The 23,067-nt window shown below is 48.6% G+C and overlaps 1 protein-coding gene across 2 annotated transcripts in view; it reads left to right on the forward strand.

Moving 5' to 3' along the window:
- slc12a7b (solute carrier family 12 member 7b) overlaps nucleotides 1–23,067 on the forward strand; it is a 405,364-nt gene that overhangs the window by 271,030 nt on the left and 111,267 nt on the right. For both annotated transcript variants that reach the window (XM_072509843.1, XM_072509844.1), the window contains exon 2: nucleotides 11,983–12,077. In XM_072509843.1, coding sequence (XP_072365944.1) covers nucleotides 11,983–12,077 — 95 coding nt within the window. The remainder of the gene's footprint in view (nucleotides 1–11,982; nucleotides 12,078–23,067) is intronic.

Here is a 23,067-nt window from a genome sequence, read left to right on the forward strand (position 1 = left end):
CCTGGTGAGAAGTCTTTGGACGAATGAAGGTGGCATTGCATGGCAGCAGAGTGAGATTTGGAGTGGTCTATCTTGCGAAGTTGAGAATGACGCACAACTCGAAGGATTTTTATTTTAAGACGGTCGAGGTGCCAGAGGCGTTCGTTAAGGCTGAAGGACTGGGACTTTGATGAGAGTTGGGATTTGGACTTGCTTGGTGGAGACCGGGATGGTGTTTTTCTTATGGGGGGTTTTCTATTTGATTGGGGTTTTGTTTCTCTATTTCTTGAATTTGGGAGGGGGGGGGGGGTGGGTTTACTTACACGTTTTTTTTACGTGTGTCGGGGTTTTTTCTTTTTCTCTGTGGGTGCAGTTTTGTATTGCTCTTTGATATAAGGGAGGTGAAGTTTTATGGGGGCCAGTTACTGAGAAGGGGGGGCGCGTCATTTTGGGTATCTGGGGGTACAGGTGGCCTGGGATTGGGCAGAGCTTTGGAAATTTAACTTCACTAGCTTGGTGGGGAGAGTGAAGGCTGATTTGCTTGGTGGGGAGGGTAAAGGCTGATTTTGCTTGGTGGGGAGAGTGAAGGCTGATTTGCTTGGTGGGGAGGGTAAAGGCTGATTTGCTTGGTGGGGAGAGTGAAGGCTGATTTGCTTGGTGGGGAGGGTGAAGGCTGATTTGCTTGGTGGGGAGAGTGAAGGCTGATTTGCTTGGTGGGGAGGGTAAAGGCTGATTTGCTTGGTGGGGAGAGTGAAGGCTGATTTGCTTGGTGGGGAGAGTGAAGGCTGATTTGCTTGGTGGGGAGGGTAAAGGCTGATTTGCTTGGTGGGGAGGGTAAAGGCTGATTTGCTTGGTGGGGAGGGTAAAGGCTGATTTTGCTTGGTGGGGAGAGTGAAGGCTGATTTGCTTGGTGGGGAGGGTAAAGGCTGATTTTGCTTGGTGGGGAGGGTAAAGGCTGATTTGCTTGGTGGGGAGGGTAAAGGCTGATTTGCTTGGTGGGGAGGGTAAAGGCTGATTTGCTTGGTGGGGAGGGTGAAGGCTGATTTGCTTGGTGGGGAGAGTAAAGGCTGATTTGCTTGGTAGGGAGGGTAAAGGCTGATTTGCTTGGTGGGGAGGGTAAAGGCTGATTTTGCTTGGTAGGGAGGGTAAAGGCTGATTTGCTTGGTGGGGAGAGTGAAGGCTGATTTGCTTGGTGGGGAGGGTAAAGGCTGATTTTGCTTGGTGGGGAGGGTAAAGGCTGATTTGCTTGGTGGGGAGGGTAAAGGCTGATTTGCTGGGTGGGGAGAGTGAAGGCTGATTTGCTTGGTGGGGAGAGTGAAGGCTGATTTGCTTGGTGGGGAGGGTAAAGGCTGATTTGCTTGGTGGGGAGGGTAAAGGCTGATTTGCTTGGTGGGGAGGGTAAAGGCTGATTTTGCTTGGTGGGGAGAGTGAAGGCTGATTTGCTTGGTGGGGAGGGTAAAGGCTGATTTTGCTTGGTGGGGAGGGTAAAGGCTGATTTGCTTGGTGGGGAGGGTAAAGGCTGATTTGCTTGGTGGGGAGGGTAAAGGCTGATTTGCTTGGTGGGGAGGGTGAAGGCTGATTTGCTTGGTGGGGAGAGTAAAGGCTGATTTGCTTGGTAGGGAGGGTAAAGGCTGATTTGCTTGGTGGGGAGGGTAAAGGCTGATTTTGCTTGGTAGGGAGGGTAAAGGCTGATTTGCTTGGTGGGGAGAGTGAAGGCTGATTTGCTTGGTGGGGAGGGTAAAGGCTGATTTGCTTGGTGGGGAGGGTAAAGGCTGATTTGCTTGGTAGGGAGAGTGAAGGCTGATTTGCTTGGTAGGGAGGGTAAAGGCTGATTTTGCTTGGTGCGGAGGGTAAAGGCTGATTTGCTTGGTGGGGAGGGTAAAGGCTGATTTGCTTGGTGGGGAGAGTGAAGGCTGATTTGCTTGGTAGGGAGGGTAAAGGCTGATTTTGCTTGGTGCGGAGGGTAAAGGCTGATTTGCTTGGTGGGGAGGGTAAAGGCTGATTTGCTGGGTGGGGAGGGTAAAGGCTGATTTGCTTGGTGGGGAGGGTAAAGGCTGATTTGCTTGGTGGGGAGAGTAAAGGCTGATTTGCTTGGTAGGGAGGGTAAAGGCTGATTTGCTTGGTGGGGAGAGTGAAGGCTGATTTGCTTGGTAGGGAGGGTAAAGGCTGATTTTGCTTGGTGCGGAGGGTAAAGGCTGATTTGCTTGGTGCGGAGGGTAAAGGCTGATTTGCTTGGTGGGGAGGGTAAAGGCTGATTTGCTTGGTGGGGAGGGTAAAGGCTGATTTGCTTGGTGGGGAGGGTAAAGGCTGATTTGCTTGGTGGGGAGGGTAAAGGCTGATTTTGCTTGGTGGGGAGGGTAAAGGCTGATTTTGCTTGGTGGGGAGAGTGAAGGCTGATTTTGCTTGGTGGGGAGGGTGAAGGCTGATTTTGCTTGGTGGGGAGAGTGAAGGCTGATTTTGCTTGGTGTGGAGGGTAAAGGCTGATTTTGCTTGGTGGGGAGAGTGAAGGCTGATTTTGCTTGGTGTGGAGGGTAAAGGCTGATTTTGCTTGGTGGGGAGAGTGAAGGCTGATTTTGCTTGGTGGGGAGAGTGAAGGCTGATTTTGCTTGGTGGGGAGGGTGAAGGCTGATTTGCTTGGTGGGGAGAGTGAAGGCTGATTTTGCTTGGTGGGGAGAGTGAAGGCTGATTTTGCTTGGTGTGGAGGGTAAAGGCTGATTTTGCTTGGTGGGGAGAGTGAAGGCTGATTTTGCTTGGTGGGGAGAGTGAAGGCTGATTTTGCTTGGTGGGGAGGGTGAAGGCTGATTTGCTTGGTGGGGAGAGTGAAGGCTGATTTTGCTTGGTGCGGAGGGTAAAGGCTGATTTGCTTGGTGGGGAGGGTAAAGGCTGATTTGCTTGGTGGGGAGGGTAAAGGCTGATTTGCTTGGTGGGGAGGGTAAAGGCTGATTTGCTTGGTGGGGAGGGTAAAGGCTGATTTGCTAGGTGGGACACCGGTGCAGGCACTAAAGGTGAATGTTTTGCCGCGATTCCTGTTCTTTTTTCAATGCCAGCTGGTTAGGCCTCACAAATTTGTTGTATTGTTATTGGGCAGCAAATACAGAGAAGGTTAGGGTTGGAGCAGGGTGGTGGGTATTTTGTGAGTGAGGGTCGGGGTTGCGGGCGCTGGCAATGGCACCGCCCCTGATGGCCTCAGGGAAGAATGCGGTGTGCCCGTGGTGGTTGCCACATTGAGAATCTGGAGGCAGTTTAGGTTGGGAGCTGGTTCAGCGGGGTCGATGCCGATTGGGGAATCATGGGTTCGAGGGGGAGCATGGATGCAAGGTTTCGGGGATGGAAAGAGAGGGGGATTAAGGAAATGAAAGATTTGTTTCTGGGAGGGCGATTTGCGAGTTTGGAGGAGTTGGTGAGAAATTTGGGCTGACGTGGGGTGAAAGCTTTAGGTTTGTGCAGGACTTTGTGAGGAAGGTCTCCCCGACCTACTCTATAGCATCTGTCTCTACATTGCTAGAGGCGGTGCTGTCAGCGGGGGCTTTTGGAGAGGTGGCTTGTCTCGGCAATTTACGGGAGGATCTTTGAGGAGGATGGGGTGTCCATGTAAGGGTTAAGGTGAAGTGGGAGGAAGAGCTGGGGGTGGTGCTGGAGGAGGGTCTGTTGTGTGAGGTGTTGCGGAGGGCAAATGCTTCAACTTAGTGTGCGAGGCCAGGACTGATACAGCTGAAGGTAGTGTACAGGGCACACCTCACAAAATCAAGGATGAGTCGGCTGTTCGAAGGGGTGGAGGATGTCTGTGAACAATGTGGGAGGGGCCCTGTGCACCATGTTCATATGTTTTGGTCCTGCCCCAAGCTGGAAAGATTTTGGAGGATGGGGTTCACAATTTTGGGGGTTCTACATGTGGACGTGGAGCCCATCTCGAGATGCCATATTCAGGGTGTCGGATTGGCCAGTGCTGCAGGTGGGTGCGGGGGCAGATGTCTTGGCCCTCGCCTCACTGACTGCTCATGAGCGGGTCTTGTTGGGGTGGAGGTCAGCTTCTCCACCCTGTGCCTTGGCGTGGTGGGGGGGATCGGTGGAGTTTTAGACGCTGGAAACGTGAAGTTTGCTCTGAGGGACGAGGGATGGGTTCTACAATTGTTGAGGCTTGTTCATCATGCATTTTCGGGAGTTGTTTACCGTTGACTATTGAGGGGTGGTGTTTTTTGGGTGGACTGGGAGTTTTGTGGGGTTGTTTTGTGTTGTAAAAATGTTGAAAAGTTGTTGAATAAAAACACTTATTTAAAAAAAGATACTGCTAGCTCTGGTGAGGATGCTTCTACACCTACCTCTATATGTCTCTGGCCATATCAAATAGCATTGGTGAACTTAAAGGGAAACTAGATAAATGCACAAGGGAGAAAAGGAGTGAGTCGGAGGATATGCTGGCAAGGTTAGATGAAGGGTCAGGCAAAGACGTTGGTTTGGACCAAATAGCCAGCTTCTGTGTAGTAATTTCTGATGGTCTGTGTAAGTATTCAAAAAATGGGCACATTTAGCCTCTCAAAAATAGCTGACTGGCCATTTCTAGGAAAGTAAAAGAAATGGCAAAAGGAGACGGAAAAGGGTGGCTAAACTTAATTGCTTCCAGGTCATGAAAACCATATTACGATGTACATTGGTTCTTCATTGACATTGGCTCAGTATCCTAGAATTCCCTACTATTTGTCATTGCGGGAGCACCGTTAGCATGTGGACTGGTTCAAAGATAAAGACCACCACCTCGGCGAGAAGGGAAGGTCAATAATTCCTGACTGTACCGGTGTCACCTAGAACCTGGGAATGAAAAACCAAACATTGGTGTGGGCTGGGGAAGAGGGAGGATGATGACAGAAACATTGACAGGCTGGGTGAAAGGGAGTGGGCCATCCAGAGTGGCACAAGGAAGAAACATTCATTATCTCATTACAATAGTCGCACTAGGAGAAAGTGACCTGCCAATATCCTGAGGCACCATTGTGACCTCCAAACACTTCAACAAGTTGCAACGTTAAAAGAACATGTGGGCTGGTTTTCTCCAGTTAAAACATAAATGTTTGAAATCCTGATGTTGCAATATCAGTTCTTCAGATTATTTTGCAACACCAACCCCCAAGAGCACAAAATCCCTGAATAAGAACTCTGAGAAACCTCTTTACCCAAAGACTGGTGTGCATGTAAAAATTGCTACCATCTGAAGTAATTGACGCAACTAATCGGTGGATTGAAGGAGAAGCTAAATAAGTATGGGTGGGAGCAAGGAATAGGTGGAGTATGGTGGGGTTAAGCTCGTATAGATTGTAAACACCAGAAGACCAATAAGGTTGCAGGGCCTATTGTATTGTAAAATCATACGCATGTAATTGAGATATTAAACTGTTTATTTTTAAATGTTCTGCCCTGATTTCCAGAACCCATTTTCGCCCTCCTTTTATTAATATTTTCCTTACAAATTTTTCATCTCTTATCTATTAACAATGTCTTAATATTTGATCATGTGATGTGGGCGGCATTGGTGATAAGCTGATGGGTGAGCCTTTTGCTTGAACAGCTGCAAAGATACTCCCATGATCGCATTTGGATTCCAAAATATTGATTCAGTTGTGATGAAAGAATGGCAATTATATATCCAAGTTTTCAATTGAGGGGCAATTTACTGTGGCCAATCCACCTCACCTGCACATCTTTGGGTTGTGGGGGTGAGACCCATGCAGATACTGGGAGAGTGTACAAAACTCCACACGGACAGTGACCCGGGGCCAGGACACTGACCCGGGTCCTCAGCGCCGTAGGCAGTAGTGCTAGCCACTGTGCCACCGTGCTGCCCAATTACGTATCCAAGTCGTAATGGTGTGCAAGTTGGACAGGAACTTAGAAGTGATGGTCTTCCAGTGTTGCCCTTGGCTACAAATTATCCCAAGCGCTCCTGAGTCCCAAGTATTAACCATAGAACACTCTCCTCTCGAGTCAAGATGGCGGGTGCAAATCCCACTTCAGAGACCTGATCATACATCCGAGCCTGACATTAATGAGGTCCTAGTGGGCTCTCTGATTTGAAAGACAGCAGTACAGCGTGGAGATAAAAGATCGCAGTACTATTTTAAAAAGAACTGTGGAGCTTTCCCCAATGTCCTGAATAATATTTATCCTTCAACCAACATCACCTAAAATGGATTATGAAAAAATGAAGTTCCTCCTTTTACTTTCTCATTTAATCCAAGTGCAGACTCTTAACGATTTCACTTGGTCTCATCCAATTTAATTTTATTTATGATTTTTGATTTCAAGTGGACAAAAGTGTTTAGAAGATGATTGAAGGTTACAGTTTTGTACTGTGGGCTTGTGGCTATGAGAAGTTGGCTCAAGATCTCCCAAAGTTGTTTTGTTTAAAACGCGTTGATTATCAGTCTGAATTCAAACCAACGGCCTGAAGGGTAAAAGTACAATGTGCTGCCTTAACATAAAATTTCTTCCACTGCAGGCGGTGATTTATTTATAGCTTGCTCCATTTTCAAAGTATTATTTCTTTGGGATTTGTTTTTTTCAGCTAAAATTACACTTTTGAGATATTTTTAAAGTTATGTGACCACTGTTTTGTACTGTTTGGGAAACAAAAGTGTTGACTACTGCTTTGTTCAACGATCTCACTTCCCTACTAGGAAAGGGGGAGAAGGTTCCCATGATCATGCAACCCCTGTAAGGGGCGTGTCCTCAGTCCACGAGTTGGCTCGGGGCCCATCGTACCTCAACCAATGAGTATGAGCGCAGGTCTTTGGGTGCAGAAGTCTGCTCAGAGTGAACCAGCCAGAGTAACACCTATATTATACGCTCTGTGCCTTCCCTTGTTACTTGCCAATAAACACTTTGTTTTTCTTTACTACTGTCCACCTGATATTATCTCGAGCTACCACATCACGATGTATTGCAGAATGAGAGAAGTGAACAAAATGTAGGTGCTCCGAAGCCAATCTGTATCATTTATAAGACTGATCAGTAAGCATTGAGGGTGAGGGAGGAAGTGTTTTGAATTAAATTTAACTGTAGCAATCTGCAGTGCTCCAATTAAAACATCTTAAGTACATTTTTGCATTTCTGTAGTGGTTTTTCAGATCCTAAAATATTTCATAGCCCAAGTGTTGGCACACGTGGCAGCCATTTTGTACACCGTAACGCCTCAAAAACAGCAGTGAATGCAAGGACATGCATTGACATAATTTCAGAACCTCGGGACATTTCAAAGCACTTAACACCCTACAAAGCACTCTTAAAGTGTATGATGTAGTGAAACACAGCAGCTAAATTGCAAGGTTAGTGTTGCCGACTCTCGAGAACTGACATGGAGTCTCCAGGAATTGAAAATTAATCTTCGGGACACTGTTGTGTGCAATACTGAAGAAGTAGTAGCAAGGGGTTTGAAACAATTTTGTTTTTTGTCATTTTCTTTGAACATTTCTCTTTGCCGGATATAAAAATATTTAAAAAGGGGGGCGGGGGAAGGGAAAGAGAGGTGATGTAGTAATGTGGAAAAAGACTTTTAGGCTGACAGTTAAGCATCATCCAATTGGGTAATGAATCTTTTTTTGCTTCAAATTTATGTAGGAAGGTAGTATGTCACAAAGGATGGGGGATGTGTGGCGGCAGTGGTAGTGTGGTTAGCACTGCTGCCTCACAGCACCAGGAACCAGGTTCAATTCTGGCCTTGTGTTTCTCTGTGGAGCTGCACGTGCTCCCAGTATCTGCGTGGGTTTCCACCCGCGTTCCAAAATGTGCAGGTTAGGTGGATCGGCCTTGCTAAATTGCCCCTTAGTGTCCAAAGACCTGTAGATTCGGCTGTGGGGATGGGGGTGGGAGAGTGGACCTAGGTGTAGAGTGCTCTTTCGGAGGGTCGGTGCAGACCCGATGAGCTGAATGGCCTCCTTTATCCCTGCATTGTAGGGATTCTATGACTAATGTTTGGAATGCGGGAGGCAAGTCATGTAATGAAACCTCCAGGAATACATTTGATCGCAGTTGACAACCCTAAGCAAGGTCAAAAAAAAAGTGATATAATGTTATGAAAAGATGTTGGCCTGCATAGGACCTCTACTGCTCGTCAAATAGTGTTGCAGTACGTTATAGATGAGAGGAAAGAAGGGACCTCCATTCAATATCTCATCCAGAAGTCGGCCCCACCGGTGCAGTATTGAGGGAGGGTTCGTCAAGATGATATGCTCCAGTTCTGTAGTGGAACTTGATCCTGCAGTAATTTAAGTCTTTAGAGGGTAAGCTGTTTTGTTTTAATACTTCCAAATCCTTGTGTGCAACTGGATAGATTGGAATATCACCAAACACCGATCTTTGAGTGCGATTTAACCACTACGTTGCACCCAGTGTGGATCCGCAATGCAAGCCGGTTAAATAGCCCCAAAATCGAGATTTGCACCGGGTACAAATCAGTTTGCTATCTAACCGTCCCAGTACCGATGATGAGTTCCAGATCACGGCTGAATATGGGGAGCATAACATTGACACTTATTAGCATTCATTTCCATCTCGGTTGAAGTCAAATGTATGTAACGGCCTCCCAGGGATTAACTGGCTCCCCAGCAAGAAAACATGTGGACGTATTTTAGTACTCCTTTTGAGTGCGTGTGCGCGTGTTCTCGTGTGTTCTGTAGCCCGAGTACTTCAATTCTGACCTTGGGTGATTGTGTGGAGTTTGCATGTTCTCCCAGTGTCTGCGTGGGTTTCCTCCGGGTGCGTCGGTTTCCTCCCACAGTCAGATGGCGCCAGTTCGGAGGCCAGAGACCGAGGAGGGGACCCAGTGTAATGAGGCCCATGTTACCACCCATGCTGTCATTAAATATGGTTCTGATGCCTGGTCGGTTAAAGCCGCCATAGTCGCAGATGAGAATAGGCTGCTTTCCACTTTGAGGGCGAGAGATAGATCCCCTGGATGTACATCAGCAGTGGAAGCAGCCTGCTGTTTTTCATGCTCTGTGGCCTTAGAAGCTCTTGGTGGCATCCTTCGGAGAGACCTGGAGCCAGGGGGGAGTAATCCGGAAGAATGGGATGGAGGAGCAGTTGGAGTGAGCTCCAGAGGCTTTTGCGTCATTTGGCTCTGCCAGTCCTGGCGGCTCCTCGATGCTCCTCAATGGCTTGGCCATGCTCCACAGTGCCCCAGCAATGTTCATCTGGGACACGTCCCTCAGTGACGAGGACACACTCTGCAGTTCCTCAGAAATGTATACCTGTGTATGGCACATGTCCCTCAATGACTGGAACATGATGTTAAAGCCCTTGGCCATGGTTGTCACAGACTGAATCATGCCTTGGGCACCACCACTCAAAACACTGACCTTGTGTTCCAGGCTTTTCACTGCGGTCGCCACCCTAGCAGTGTTGGCCTCAGTGCCACGCGTTGTCGGCATCATCTCCTGCGCCCATAGCCTTTGGGATTCCTTCAATCGGCTATGCACTTGATAGAATGTCACTGCCATCTGCTCCTGCTCACGGCCATGTCCTCGCATCTGCAGCAGCACCAGGATGACCTTATTCAGAGGATGTCATTTGACTGGGACTCAGCAGAGTCCTGGGATCCAGCAGACTTCCGACTGCAGGCTCCCTTGGATGTTCCTGCCTCCACCTGATGCGCATCAGTAACTGTGTGGTACTCACCAGATTGTGCTCCAATCCACTCTGTCGCCCACCTAGGTGTGTCTCTCTGCGCTGGTGGTAGGTGAGAGGATAGCTATGATGCATCGTTGGTGGTCTCCTCGGAGCTCTCCTCCGAGGTGGTCTCTTGGGTGCCAGGGAAGGGATGACTCCGGATGGCCCTACCCCATCAGCTGGAGACCTTGAGAGAATAGACATGTGGTCAGTGAGAGGGAAGGATCATTTTCTCTGTCATGAACAACACACTTGAGACAGATCATTTGGGTGAAGGGGCAATGTATCCTCACGTTCTGAGGCATAGGCCAACCTCACTGTCAGTGACTGCTCGCTCCTCGGTCAGCCTTGCGATCTCCAGGGCCATTCGTCGTAGGGGTGAGGACTCTGAGCTCTGGTACCCCACCCCCCTGCCGTCTTGGCCCTTTTATCTGCTCATTATGAGCTGTCTTCTCCTGCGGGGACAAAGAGGGGGCTTTGTGAGCTGCACTCTTGGTGGATCGGGGGGGGGGGGGTGAAATGGCAGATGCCATGCGTGTGGGCACTGCAACTGGACATGAAGGGGTTGTGCCAGGGGTGCTGACGAATGAACATGAAGATCGGATGTGGGGAGGATGCGAGGGGTCAGCCAATGATTTGTGGGGGAGGGGTTGGGAATTTGAGGGGTGGTAGGCAGAACTGATGTCAGGAGAGAGATGGTAACCTAGCCTTACAGCTCTGTGGAGGTCGTTGGTCTTCCGATATTGTATAGCGGTCCTCCTGGTCACGTTGCCCGAACTGACAACCGCTGCCACTGCCCCCAGGCAGTATTGGTGACTCTGCTGCTGTACTTTTACCCCCCTTGGAGCACAGGATGTCCCGTGTCTCATCCACAGCTTCCAGAAGCCTGGCCAGGTCGGCATCGACAAAGCAAGGAGCAGGTCTGCGCGTTGCCATGCTTGTGTGTTGACTGGGAGTGAGTGGTGAGGGAATGTTTAAAAACAGCCAAGTGCCGTTAAATACGAGCCGTGATTTCATAGAATTTACAGTGCAGAAGGAGGCCATTCGGCCCATCGAGCCTGCACCGGCTCTTGGAAAGAGCACCCTATCCGAGGTCCACACCTCTACCCTATCCCCATAACCCAGTAACCCCACCCAACACTAATGGCAATTTTGGACACTAAGGGCAATTTATCATGGCCAATCCACCTAACCTGCACATCTTTGGACTGTGGGAGGAAACCGGAGCACCCGGAGGAAACCCACGCACACACTGGGAGGATGTGCAGACTCCGCACAGACAGTGACCCAAGCCGGAATCGAACCTGGGACCCTGGAGCTGTGAAGCAATTGTGCTGTCCACAAGGCTACCGTGCTGCCCAGATGATCTTACCAACGCAGCCATCGTGAAACACCCCACCAATCACACCCAAAATGACACTTGGAAATGTTTCCATTAAATCGCGCTCTATTTTGTTTTAAATGAATGTTTGAGAATTTGTTTGATATGTAGATGTGATGCCTAATTTTTAAATTAAATCTGCATGTTTTAACTACTTCTATATTTAGGGAGGTGGAACTGCTAATTATCAATTTCTGTGAATTTCCATTAATAAAAACTAACTTTTGGCAGAACTCTTAACAATTCTAGATATTCTACTGTAACCTTTCCCAATGGGACTTGGCAGAAGGAAGTAACCATAGTGACAGTAAATTCAAATAATTCCTCTCCAGCAATATCTGGACATTGGAGAAAAACAGGTTACCATGCAAGGGAATGAGTGAAATGTCGAATCTGTTTGCAAGTTAATACTGGATAATGCACAGATGTTTTTATGTATGTGTACGTGTGTATGGAAAATGAGGACTATTGGCATTAACGGCCGATTTGTTCTCACACTCCAACTCAATATCAGGCTCAATAAAGCTGCCATCTTCTATAGGAAGATATTGGTTAAAGCCTAACCAAATGCTCCACTACTATGAGTGAAGACTTCCTGTGTTCATTGGGCTATAGTAATGAGTTGAGAATGATGTGCATGAGCACTTGAATCAACCTCAACTTCTCTGTAACCACTGTGAATTGCTCATTGTACACTTTGAAAGGTAGTGACAAAAGTGCAATTGTATTAAAGGAACTGTACATTCCTGAGGCAGTTTGATGTGAAAATAAACTGCCTGCAGCCTGTCAAATAAAAATTGTCAGTATAAAGAAAATTCAAAGAAATTTGCTCTGCAATAAATAGTGATTCACAATTATAATGCACTAATTCTGTTCATCAGCCGGATCGACATCCCATTAAATGGTCAACGTTGTTAAACTCTTCATTGCCTCAAACATTGACATATTTATTTTGTTTAAACTAGGAGATGGAATTCCTAAAGAAAGCAGTCCTTTCATCAATAATACAGATATTGACAAAGGAATCCTGTATGAAGGAAAAAACCTGGCGCTCTTTGAGGTAAGAAGCATCTTTTTGTTGCACAATGGTATTTGACATAAATAATAACTTGTATTTCTGAAGTACCTTTGATGTCATAAAATTCCTAAGGCATCCCAGGAGCATAATCAGCCAAACACATAACATTGTGCCATAAAATAAAAGCTTAGTCAAGTATTTAAGTGTCTTACAACAGGAGAGAGTTGGAGAAGTATATGGAGGTAATTCCAGATCTTGGGGCCTATAGAGAGCTGGATGCATGGCCACTAAAGGTGGCGCGATAAGAATCAATGAGGTTGAAATTCTCAATTGCCATGTTAGGATTTGAACTCGTCCTAGTAACAATAACTCACTATCCTACCATATCTGGATTATGATCAATATCTCAAGATTGAGGGAGCTTGTTCTGGTGACCTGTTCTGGTGACCTGATGCATACAAATCTTTGGTTCACATGCTTGTGCTCATCTGCTTGAGCCTTGCATTTAAGAACTTAATGTAGCTCTGGTGCAGTTTTTGTCAAGTAGAGCAAATTGCAGACAACCATCAATCATCACACCCTCGGTCTTGCAGAAGGTTGACAAATCTCTGCTTTCGACTCTGGATGGAAAGTTGCCAAAATAAAAAACATGAATTGCTAAAGATTGTGTGGGCACAGGATTATGAACTTTGTTGAATGTCATGGTCAGTGTTGAGTTGCACCATAGCAAAAGGTCTCGCACACTTTAATTTTGCATTGGATGGCCCTGGCCTGTCCATGTGGTCATTGCTTTCTGTGGTAGCGGAGGGCAATCAAATAACTATTGTTTCTGCATGTGAGTGGCATCCATATTGCAAGATGTGTCACTGTGTATGTTGAAAGGACAGAGGATGCAATGGTTTACTTTATTTCCTCTCACCTGCAGCAGGATAGCCTGGCAACACCTTGACGTGACGAGCATGCCCCAAGCCAATGATGAGGAGATGTTGTATGCTAAAATAGTTTTTCCTGATCAAGATGATCATTGAAAAGATAAAAACGAAAGTGTGAATCAGCCTGATCAGTCTCTCATTGTATTGCACATGGGAGGGTCTAGTGTAGTCTTCTTGGAAAGTACGACTGAGGGGTTGGCCATTTGGTCCTTCCAGCCTGCTCTTCAAATTGAGAAGATTAAGGCTGATCTGATTGTGGTCTCAACTCTCTCTTCCTTTCAATCCCCAAGGGTCTTGACCCCCTTGTCTTTCGAACTCGGCCTTAAATACATTTAACGACCTAGCTTCCATTACTTTCTGGGGAAGAGAATTCTGCAGACGAGTGACCCTCAAGAAGAAATTCTCCTCATCTCCACCTTCAAAGGGAGACCCCGAATTCTTAAACCATGTCTCCTGGTTTCCCCCACAAGAGGAAATGTTCTCCTGCTCTCCAACTCACCAAGTCCCCTCAGGATCTTGTGTAAGATCATCCCACATTCTTCTAAACTCCAAAGGTATAGAACCACCCGGTTCAACTTTTTCACAGGATATGCCCTTCATCTCAAAAATGTGTCTCATTACTCATTACCAGGTCTAAAATAACCTGCCCTCTAGTTGGCGCCAGAACATACTGTTCTAAGAAATTGTCCCAAATACACGCGATGAACACATTTTCCAGGTAATCTTTGCCAATCTCATTTGCTCAATATAGATGTAAAGTAACCCATGATTATTGTTGTGCCTTTTTACATGCCCCAGTTATTTCTCCCTGTGTACTCTGCCCTACAGTGAACTACTGTTAGGGGGTCCTATAAACTACCCCTATGGGTGAGTTATCAACTTGATTTCCTCACTCAAACTGTTTTTACATCTTGCTCTTTAATGTCATCCCTCACTACTGTACCAATGGCATCCTTAATTAGCAGAGCTATCCCACAAACTTTTCCTATCCTTCTGTCTTTCCAAAAGTTAAATATCCATCAATATTCAGGTCCCAGGGTTGCACGGTGGCGGAGTGGTTAGCACTGCTGCCTCACAGCACCAAGGACCCGGGATCTCAGCCCTGAGTCACTCTCCTTGTGAAGTTTGCACTTTCTCCCCATGTCTGCATGGGTCTCTCACCCACAACACAAATATGTGCAAGGTAGGTGGATCGGCCACACTAAATTGCTCCTTAATTGGGGGGGGGGGGAAAAAAGAATTGGGTACTCTAAACTTAAAAATATATGGTCCTAGCCCTGGTCATCTTGCAAGCATGTGTCGTCTGTAATGGTCATACATTACATTATTTGTGCCTGTGCTAACAATTTATCCATTTAGTTGCAAACGCAACACGCATTCAGATATTGAGCCTTTAACTTTTGCACACTCTGAACATACTGCTGGTTCACTCTTAAGTTTGCACTCTTTGTCCCTTCCTGCCACACTATGGTTATCATTACCCAAACTGCTACCCTGCTCTCTTACTGTGTTGTTCTTCTTTAATCCTCTGCTCACCTGATTCCTTTCCCAACCATTTAGTTTCAAGCCCTCCTTTTAAAGTAGCCTAGTTTGCGAGATCACTGGTCCCATCATGGTTCAGTTGAAGACTGTCACACAGGTACTGCTCCAACTTTCCCCAGTACTGGTGCCAGTGCCCCCATGAATCAAAACCCATTTCTCGTCCATCAGCCTTTGGGCCATGTATCCATCTCTCTAATCTTATTTTACCCTGTGTGAATTTCCTTCTGGCTGAGATGATAATCCAGAGATTCTTACTGTTTGAGGTTCTGCCCCGAGCTGCTCATGATAAGGAGATGTTGTATGCTAAAATAGTTTCTCCTGATCAAGATGATCATTGAAAAGATAAAAACGAAAGTGTGAATTAGCCTGATCAGTCTCTCATTGTATTGCACATGGGAGGGTCTAGTGTAGTCTTCTTGGAAAGTACGACTGAGGGGTTGGCCATTTGGTCCTTCCAGCCTGCTCTTCAAATTGAGAAGATTAAGGCTGATCTGATTGTGGTCTCAACCTTTCCTGGCCCTAGCTGTTTCATTGGTACCCGGATGGACCATGACAACTGGATTCTCCCCTTCCTCTGCAAGTTCCTCTCCAGACTTAAGCAGATGCCCCGGCAGGCAACACAGCCTTTTGGACTCTTGCTCTTGGCTGCAGAGAGCTGTATCTATCTCCCTGCTACCACAATGTTCCTATTTAGACCCCCCACTTCAATGGCTTCCTGTAATCGTGCCATGGTCGATATGCTTTCCACCCTTGAAGCCCTTGCTCTGATCTATACAATTTGCAAGAACCTCAAACCTGCTGGACCATTGCAAGGGCTGATGTGCCTCCAACCCCTGTCTTCTAGATCTTATCTGCATCACTCACTGTCACCTTGCTGTTCCTGACCACTACCCAAATCCGAAGACCCCATCCTAAGAGTTTGAGTGCCTGCTTTCTGAGTAACTTTCTCCTCCCTGATGCATCACAGTATTTGTAGCTCAGCCTTCAGCTCATTGACTCCGAGCTGCTGTTCCTCCAGCCTTAGATCACACTAGTATCCACCAGCGCCCACAAAATACTGCCACAGCACATCAGCTGCCTGGCCATGCTTGTTATGTGTTAATTTATTTTTGCTTTATAGTTAATAAACCCTCTTACTATGAATAAGCTTCATTGCAGCTAGTAAACCTTACTACTACTAATTAAACCATACAACTACTAAAAAAAAAAAAAAACTACCCGAGCTTCAGGAAGAAAATAACAATAAATACTCACCAACCAATTACTTATCTGTTTCCTTGTGATGTCACAGATTGATTTTTCTCAGAATACATTTGGTCTGCTTTGACACGCCGACTGGTTAACTCTCGCCACTTTTTAAATCCAGTTCTCCGCCGCTCTCCTCATACTCTTTTATCCCGGTTCTCTTCCACTCTCTTCACGCTCTTTTATCCCGGTTCTCTTCCATTCTCGTCATGCTGTTTTATTCCAGTTCTCTGCCTCTTCACTCGCACTCTTTTATCCCGGTTCTATTTTGCTCTCTTAACGCTCTTTTATCTTGGTTCTCTTCCGCTCTGCTCACGCACTTTTATCCAGGTTCTTTTTTGCTCTCCTCACGCTGTTTTATCTCTGTTCTCCACCGCTCTCCTGACGCTTATTTCTCCTGGTCCTTCACCGCTCTCCTCATGCTCTTTTATCCCGGTTCTCTCGCTCACGTCACGCTCTTTTATCCCGGTTCTCTTTCGTTCACCTCACGCTCTTTCAGCCCGGTTCCCTTTTGCTCTCCTCACCCTTTTTTAAATCCAGGTTCCCTTTCATTCACCTCTCACTCTTTTATCCCGGTTTTCTTCCGCTTTCCTCAGACTCCTTTATCCCGGTTCTCTTCCGCTCTGTTCGTGCTCTTTTATCCCAGTTCTCTTCAGCTCTTCTCGTGCTCATTTATGGTTTGAAAAAGGGACTAGAAGGGGGAGCATTTTTGGACCAGGGCCTAATTACATACTTCGTTCTCTTTTTGAAGCCATTAATTTTTCTTTCAAGTTTATATTTCCATTGTAAATTCTCACGTGCACATTTATAACTGAAACTCTCAATATGAACTCTAATTACACCCTCTAGCCACCCGATAGAAACATAGGTGTAAGATAAGGCCATTCAGCCCATCAAACCTGCTCTGCCATTCAATATGATCATTGATCATCCACTTCAAAGCCTTTTTCCCCCACACTATCCCAATATCCCTTTAACGTCATTGACATTTGGAAATCTGTCAATCTCTGCTTTTTTTTAATAAACAATTTTATTGAGGTATTTTTGGCATATAAAACAATGACATTGTATAGTACTGTACAAAAAGAAAAGCAAATAACGCATGGTACAAACCACAACTCCATTCTCGCAAGGACCTGCCTAAACCACCCCCTACTCTACTCTACCCTAGCCCACCCCTGCTGACGATTAATTCTCCGCGAAGAAGTCAATGAATGGCTGCCACCTCCGGGCGAACCCCGATAGTGAACCTCTCAAGGCGAACTTAACTTTCTCTAGACCGAGAAAGCTCGCCATGTCCGATAGCCATACTTCGGTCTTCAGTTGTTTTGTGTCCCTCCATGCCAACAGCATTCGGCGCCGGGCTACCAGGGAAGCAAAGGCCAAGACATCGGCCTCCTTCTCCCGGGTACTCCGACACCCCAAAGATTGCCACCTCGGGACTCATGAAAAAAATGAAATGAATGAAAATCGCTTATTGTCACAAGTAGGCTTCAATGAAGTTACTGTGAAAAGCCCCTAGTCGCCACATTCCGCCGCCGCCTGTTCGGGGAGGCTGGTACGGGAATTGAACCATGCTACTGGCCTGCCTTGGTCTGTTTTCAAAGCCAGCGATTTAGCCCTGTGCTAAACCAGCCCAGTTTTCAAAACCCGGGACATGATGTCCGCGAGACCCTACCAGTACCCCCTGAGTTTAGGGCATGACCAGAACATGTGCACGTGATTAGTCGGTCCACTGGCGCATCTGGCACACTTGTCCTCCAGCCCGAAGAATGTACTCATCCAGGCCACCGTCATGTGGGCCCTGTGCATGACCTTAAACTGGATCAGACTGAGCCTGGCGCATGTTGCGGACGTGTTTACTCTGCTCAGAGTTTCTGCCCAAATACCATCCTCCATCTGCCCCTCCCACCGAACTCGTCCTCCCACTTAAGCTTCAGGTCCTCAGTCTGTGTATCCTCTGCTCCCATTAGTTCTTTATAAATATCTGAGAATCTACCCTCACCTACCTCTCCCCTCGATACTATCCTGTCCTGCCTTTCCTTTGTCTGGAGGTGTGGGAAGGACGGCACCAGCCTGCGCACAAAATCCCGCACCTGTAAGTATCTAAAGTCTTTGCCTCCCGCCAGCCCAAACTTCTCCTCCAGCGCCCTCATGCTCGGAAAGCTCCCTTCCAAGAACCGATCACCCACCTTTGCAATCCCCGCCCTCTGCCACAGTTGATATCCGCTGACAATGTTCCCCGGGCAAATCGGTGATTGCCGCAGATTGGGGTCCACCCTGATGCTCTCACTTCCCCTATGTACCTCCTCCACTGGCCCCAGATCCGAAGAGCCGCTACCACTATAGGGCTGGTGGAGTACCGTGCCGGCGAATCGGCAGAGGCGCCGTAACCAGGGCTGCCAAACTAGCGCCCCTGCACGAAGCAGCCTCCATCCGCTCCCAAACCGACCCCGTACCCACCATCCATTTCCTTCTCATCGCTGTGTTGGCCGCCCAGTAGTAGTTGCTGAAGTTCGGCAATGCCAGCCCCCCTTCCCCTCTCTTCCTTTCGAGCATCACCTTCCTTACCCGCGGGGACTTCCCCACCCAAACAAATCCCTGGATAATTTTATTCAGCCTCTTAAAGAAGGAGCTCAGGATGAAAATGGGGAGACACTGAAATATGAATAAGAATCTCGGGAGAATCGTCATCTTAACAGTCTGCACCCTCCCCGCTAGTGACAGCGGGAGCGCATCCCATCTCCGGAACTCGTCCCTCACTTGCTCCACTAACTGGGACAAGTTTAGCTTATGCAACTTGCCCCAGTCCTGTGCCATCTGCATCCCCAAGTATCTAAATCTTTCTCCTACCAGCCTGAACGACAACCCCTTCAGCCTACTCTCCTGCCCCCTCGTCTGAATTATGAACAACTCGCTCTTAGCCATGTTCAAATTATATCCTGAAAACCGGCCAAATTCCCTCAGGGTTTCCATGATACTGTCCATCCCTGCCATTACCGCCCTCCCCGGACCAGTCCTTTCCAGTCCCTTGAAGCTTGCCAGGGGCTCTATGGCCAGTGCGAACCGCAGTGAGGAGAGAGGGCAACCCTGTCTTGTCCCGCGTTGCAGTCTGAAGTAGTCTAATGTCGTCCTATTTGTCCTTGCACTAGCCTCTGGGGCCTGATATAACAGCCTAACCAGTCAATGAACCCCTCCCCGAACCCAAACCGTCCCAGCACTGCCCACAGATAGTCCCACTCGACCTGGTCAAAAGCCTTTTCCGCATCCATAGCTACCACTATCTCTGCCTCCCTGCTCTCCGGGGGCATCATAATCACATTAAACAGCCTTCTTAGATTGGCCGCCAGTTGCCTACCCTTTACGAACCGGGTTTGGTCCTCCGCAATTACGTCTGGTACGCAGTCCTCTAGTCGCCAGGATCTTGGCCAATAACTTAGCGTCTATGTTGATCAAAGATATCGGCCTGTAAGACCCACAAGCCTCCGGGTTTTTACCCGTTTCAGAATAAGTGAAATAGTGGCCTGCGACATCGTCGGGGGTAGGACCCCTCTGTCTCTTGCCTCGTTAAAACCCCTGACCAGCACCGTGTGCCCCGCTATCTCGGCAAACTTTTTATAAAACTCCACCGGATACCCATCCGGCCCCGGGGCTTTGCCCGACTGCATGACCTTCAGGCCCCCTAATACCTCTTTGATCCTGACCAGGGCCCCCAGTCCGTCTACCAACCCCCTACCCACTCTTGGGAAGGTCAGTCCGTCCAGGAATCGCCTCATCCCCTCCGGTCCCCTGGGGGGTTCTGAAGTGTACAGCTTGCTATAAAAGTCCCTAAACACCTTGTTCGGCCCTGCCGGGTCCCCACCAGATTTCCCTCCCCATCCGCTATCCTTCTTATCTCCCGAGCCACTTTTCTGTTCCTTAGTTGTTGCGCGAGCATTCTGCTGGCTTCTCTCCAGGCCTTTTGCCTTTTTTTTTAACGAACAATTTTATTGAGGTTCTTTTTGGCATTGTAAACAGTTACAGCTAACAGAAATGTGCAAACATCAATATAAAACCATCAATATTAAACCACTACTTCAATCAAACCATACTGCACATGTCCGCTCCTCTCCCCTAGACGCTACCTGTCTATTTATCCCTCCTACTCTACCCTAATCTCACTCTTCCTCCCCTCCCACCGCCCCCAACCTGCTGATGTTCACTCTCCCGTGAAGAATTCGATGAATGGTTGCCACCTTCGGGCGAACCCCAGTACAGATCCTCTCAAGGTGAACTTAATTTTTTCCATACCCAGAAAACTTGACGTGTCCGAAAGCCATAGTTCGGTCTTCGGGGGTTTTGAGTCCCTCCATGCCAGCAGTATCCGCCGCTGGGCTACTAGAGAAACAAAGGTCAGAACATCTGCCTCTTTCTCCCCCTGGACTCCCGGGTCTTCCGAAGCCCCGAAATTTGCCACCCCTGGACTCATCACCACCCTGGTTTTCAGCACCCGGGACATGCCCCCTGCAAATCCCTCCCAGTACCCCCTAAACTTAGGACATGCCCAAAACATGTGAACATGATTCGCTGGTCCTCCCGCGCATCTAGCGCACTTGTCCTCTACCTGAAAGAATTTGCTCATCCGAGCTACCGTCATGTGGGCCCGGTGAACGACCTTAAATTGAATCAGGCCGAGACTGGCACGTTGCGGTTGAGTTTACCCTACTCAGAGCTTCCGCCCACAGCCCGTCCTCCGTCTCCCCGCCAAATTCCTCCTCCCATTTGAGTTTCAGTTCCTCCGTCTGGGACTCTTCCCCCTTCATGAGCACCTTGTAGATATCCGAGATTCAATCCTCTCCTCCTTCTCCTCTGGAGACTATTCTGTCCTGGATCCCTATTGGCGGGAGACATGGGAAGGATGGGACCTGTCTGCGTACAAAGTCCCGCATCTGTAAGTACCTAAAGTCATTTCCCCTTACCAGCCCAAATTTCTCCTCCAAGCCCCTCAAACTCGCAAAGTTCCCCTCCAGGAACATACCGCCCACCCTCCCCACTCCCGCCCGCCGCCATGTTCGAAACCCTCCATCCATGTTCCCGGGGGCGAATCGATGGTTATCACATATTGGATCCCAAACAGACGCACCCAACCCCCCACATGCCTCCTCCACTGGCCCCATATCCGCAGGGCCGCCCTCACTACCGGGCTGGTGGAGTACCTGGCCGGCGACAGCGGTAGGGGGGCCGTGACCAGGGCTGCCAAACTGGTGCCCCTTTACGAAGCCGCCTCCACTTGCTCCCAGATAGACCCCGTACCCACCATCCACTTCCTTATCATGGCTATGCTAGCCGCCCAGTAGTAGTTGATCCGACTCGGCAATGCCAGTCCCCCCTCGCTGCGGCTCCTTTCAACTGTCGCCTTCTTCACCCGCGGGGCTTTTCCAGCCCAGACAAAGCTCATGATGATTTTGCCAGTCCTTTTGAAGAAGGACCATGGGATAAAGATCGGAGGCACTGGAAGATGAACAGAAATCTAGGGAGGATTGTCATCTTTGCAGTCTGCACCCTCCCTGCCAGTGACAGCGGGAGTGCATCCCATCTCCAAAACTCCCTCTTCATTTGTTCCTCCACCCTAGTCAAATTTAACTTATGCAACCTGCCCCAGTCTAATGCCACCTGTATCCCCAAGTACCGGAAACTTTCCTCCACCAGCCTAAATGGCAGCTCCTTCAGTCTATTCTCCTGGCCCCCTTGCCTGCACCGCAAACATCTCACTCTTGGCCATATTTAATTTGTACCCTGAGAACCGGCCGAACTTCCTCAATGTTTCCAGTATATTTTCCATTCTGGCCAGTGGGTCCGACACGTACAGGATCAGGTCGTCCGCATAGAGGGAGACCCTATGCTCTCCTCCCCCCCCCCCCCCCCCCCCCCCCCCCCCCCCCCCCCCCCCCATGGCCAGCGTGAACAGCAACAGGGAGAGTGGGCACCCCTGTCTGGTCCCACGGTGTAGTCTGAAATAATTTGACATTATCCTGTTCGTCCTAACGCTAGCTTCTGGGGCCTGGTACAATAGTCTGACCCAATTAACCAGTCCCTCCCCGAACCCAAACCATCCAAGCACCTCCCACAAATAACCCCACTCCACCCGGTCGAAGGCCTTCTCAGCATCCATTGCCACCACTACTTCCACCTCCTTGCCCGTCGGGGGCATCATGATCACAAGCAATCTTCTCAAGTTAGCTGTCAGCTGCCTGCCTTTCACAAACCCTGTCTGATCGTGCCCAATCACCTCCGGTACGCAGTCCTCAATTCTAATCGTCAGGACCTTGGCCAGGAGCTTGGCATCCACATTGATCAGGGGGATTGGACCTGTATAACCCGCAGGATTCCGGGTCCTTGTCCCGCTTTAGTATCAGGGAGATGGTGGCTTGCGACATCGTCGGTGGCAGGATCCCTCTGTCCCTTGCCTCATTAAAAACCCTTGTCAGGGACTGGTCCCACTATCTCCGAGAACTTCTTGTAAAACTCTACTGGGTATCCATCCGGTCCCGGGGCTTTCCCTGACTGCATGGCCTTTAGGCCCCCCAATACCTCCTCCACTCTAATCGGTGTCCCCACCCCATCCTCTAGTCCACTGCCTACTTTTGGGAAGGTTAGTCCATCCAGGAACCTTTTCATCTCCTCTGGCTCTTCCGGGGGTTCTGAAGTGTACAACTTACTATAGAAGTCCCGAAATACCTTATTCAGTCCTGCCGGGTCCTCCACTCTGCTCCCCTCCCCATCAACCACTCTTCTTATTTCCCTGGCTGCCTCCCTCTTCCTGAGTTGCTGCGCTAGCAATCTGCTGGCCTTCTCCCCATGCTCATACACCACTCCCCTCGCCTTCCTAAGTGAGCCCGAATTGAGATCAGCTCCCCCCTCACTACTGCCTTCAGCGCCTCCCACAGGGTCGCTGCTGAAACCCCCCCCTGTATCGTTCACCTGCAAGTAGTTTTGCATACACTTCCGAAGTCTCTCACATATCCCCTCCTCCGACAACAGTCCTATGTCTAACCTCCATTGCGGGCGTTGGTAATTCCCCCCCCCCCCCCCCCCCGACCTGCAGGTCCACCCCGTGCGGGACATAGTCCGAGATAGTGATTGCCGAGTATTCCATATTCTTTACCTCCTCTACACAGTCCCTGCTCGAGATATAAAAAATCAATCCTATAATATACTTTATAAACATGCGAATAAAAATGAGTAGCCCCTTCCTGTCGGCTGTCTGGCTCTCAATGGGTCCACCGGGTCAAGGACCGTATTAAAGTCCCCCCCCCCCCCCCCCATTATCAACT

This window comes from Scyliorhinus torazame, chromosome 6, assembly GCF_047496885.1.
Source record: "Scyliorhinus torazame isolate Kashiwa2021f chromosome 6, sScyTor2.1, whole genome shotgun sequence".
Lineage (NCBI taxonomy): Eukaryota > Metazoa > Chordata > Chondrichthyes > Carcharhiniformes > Scyliorhinidae > Scyliorhinus > Scyliorhinus torazame.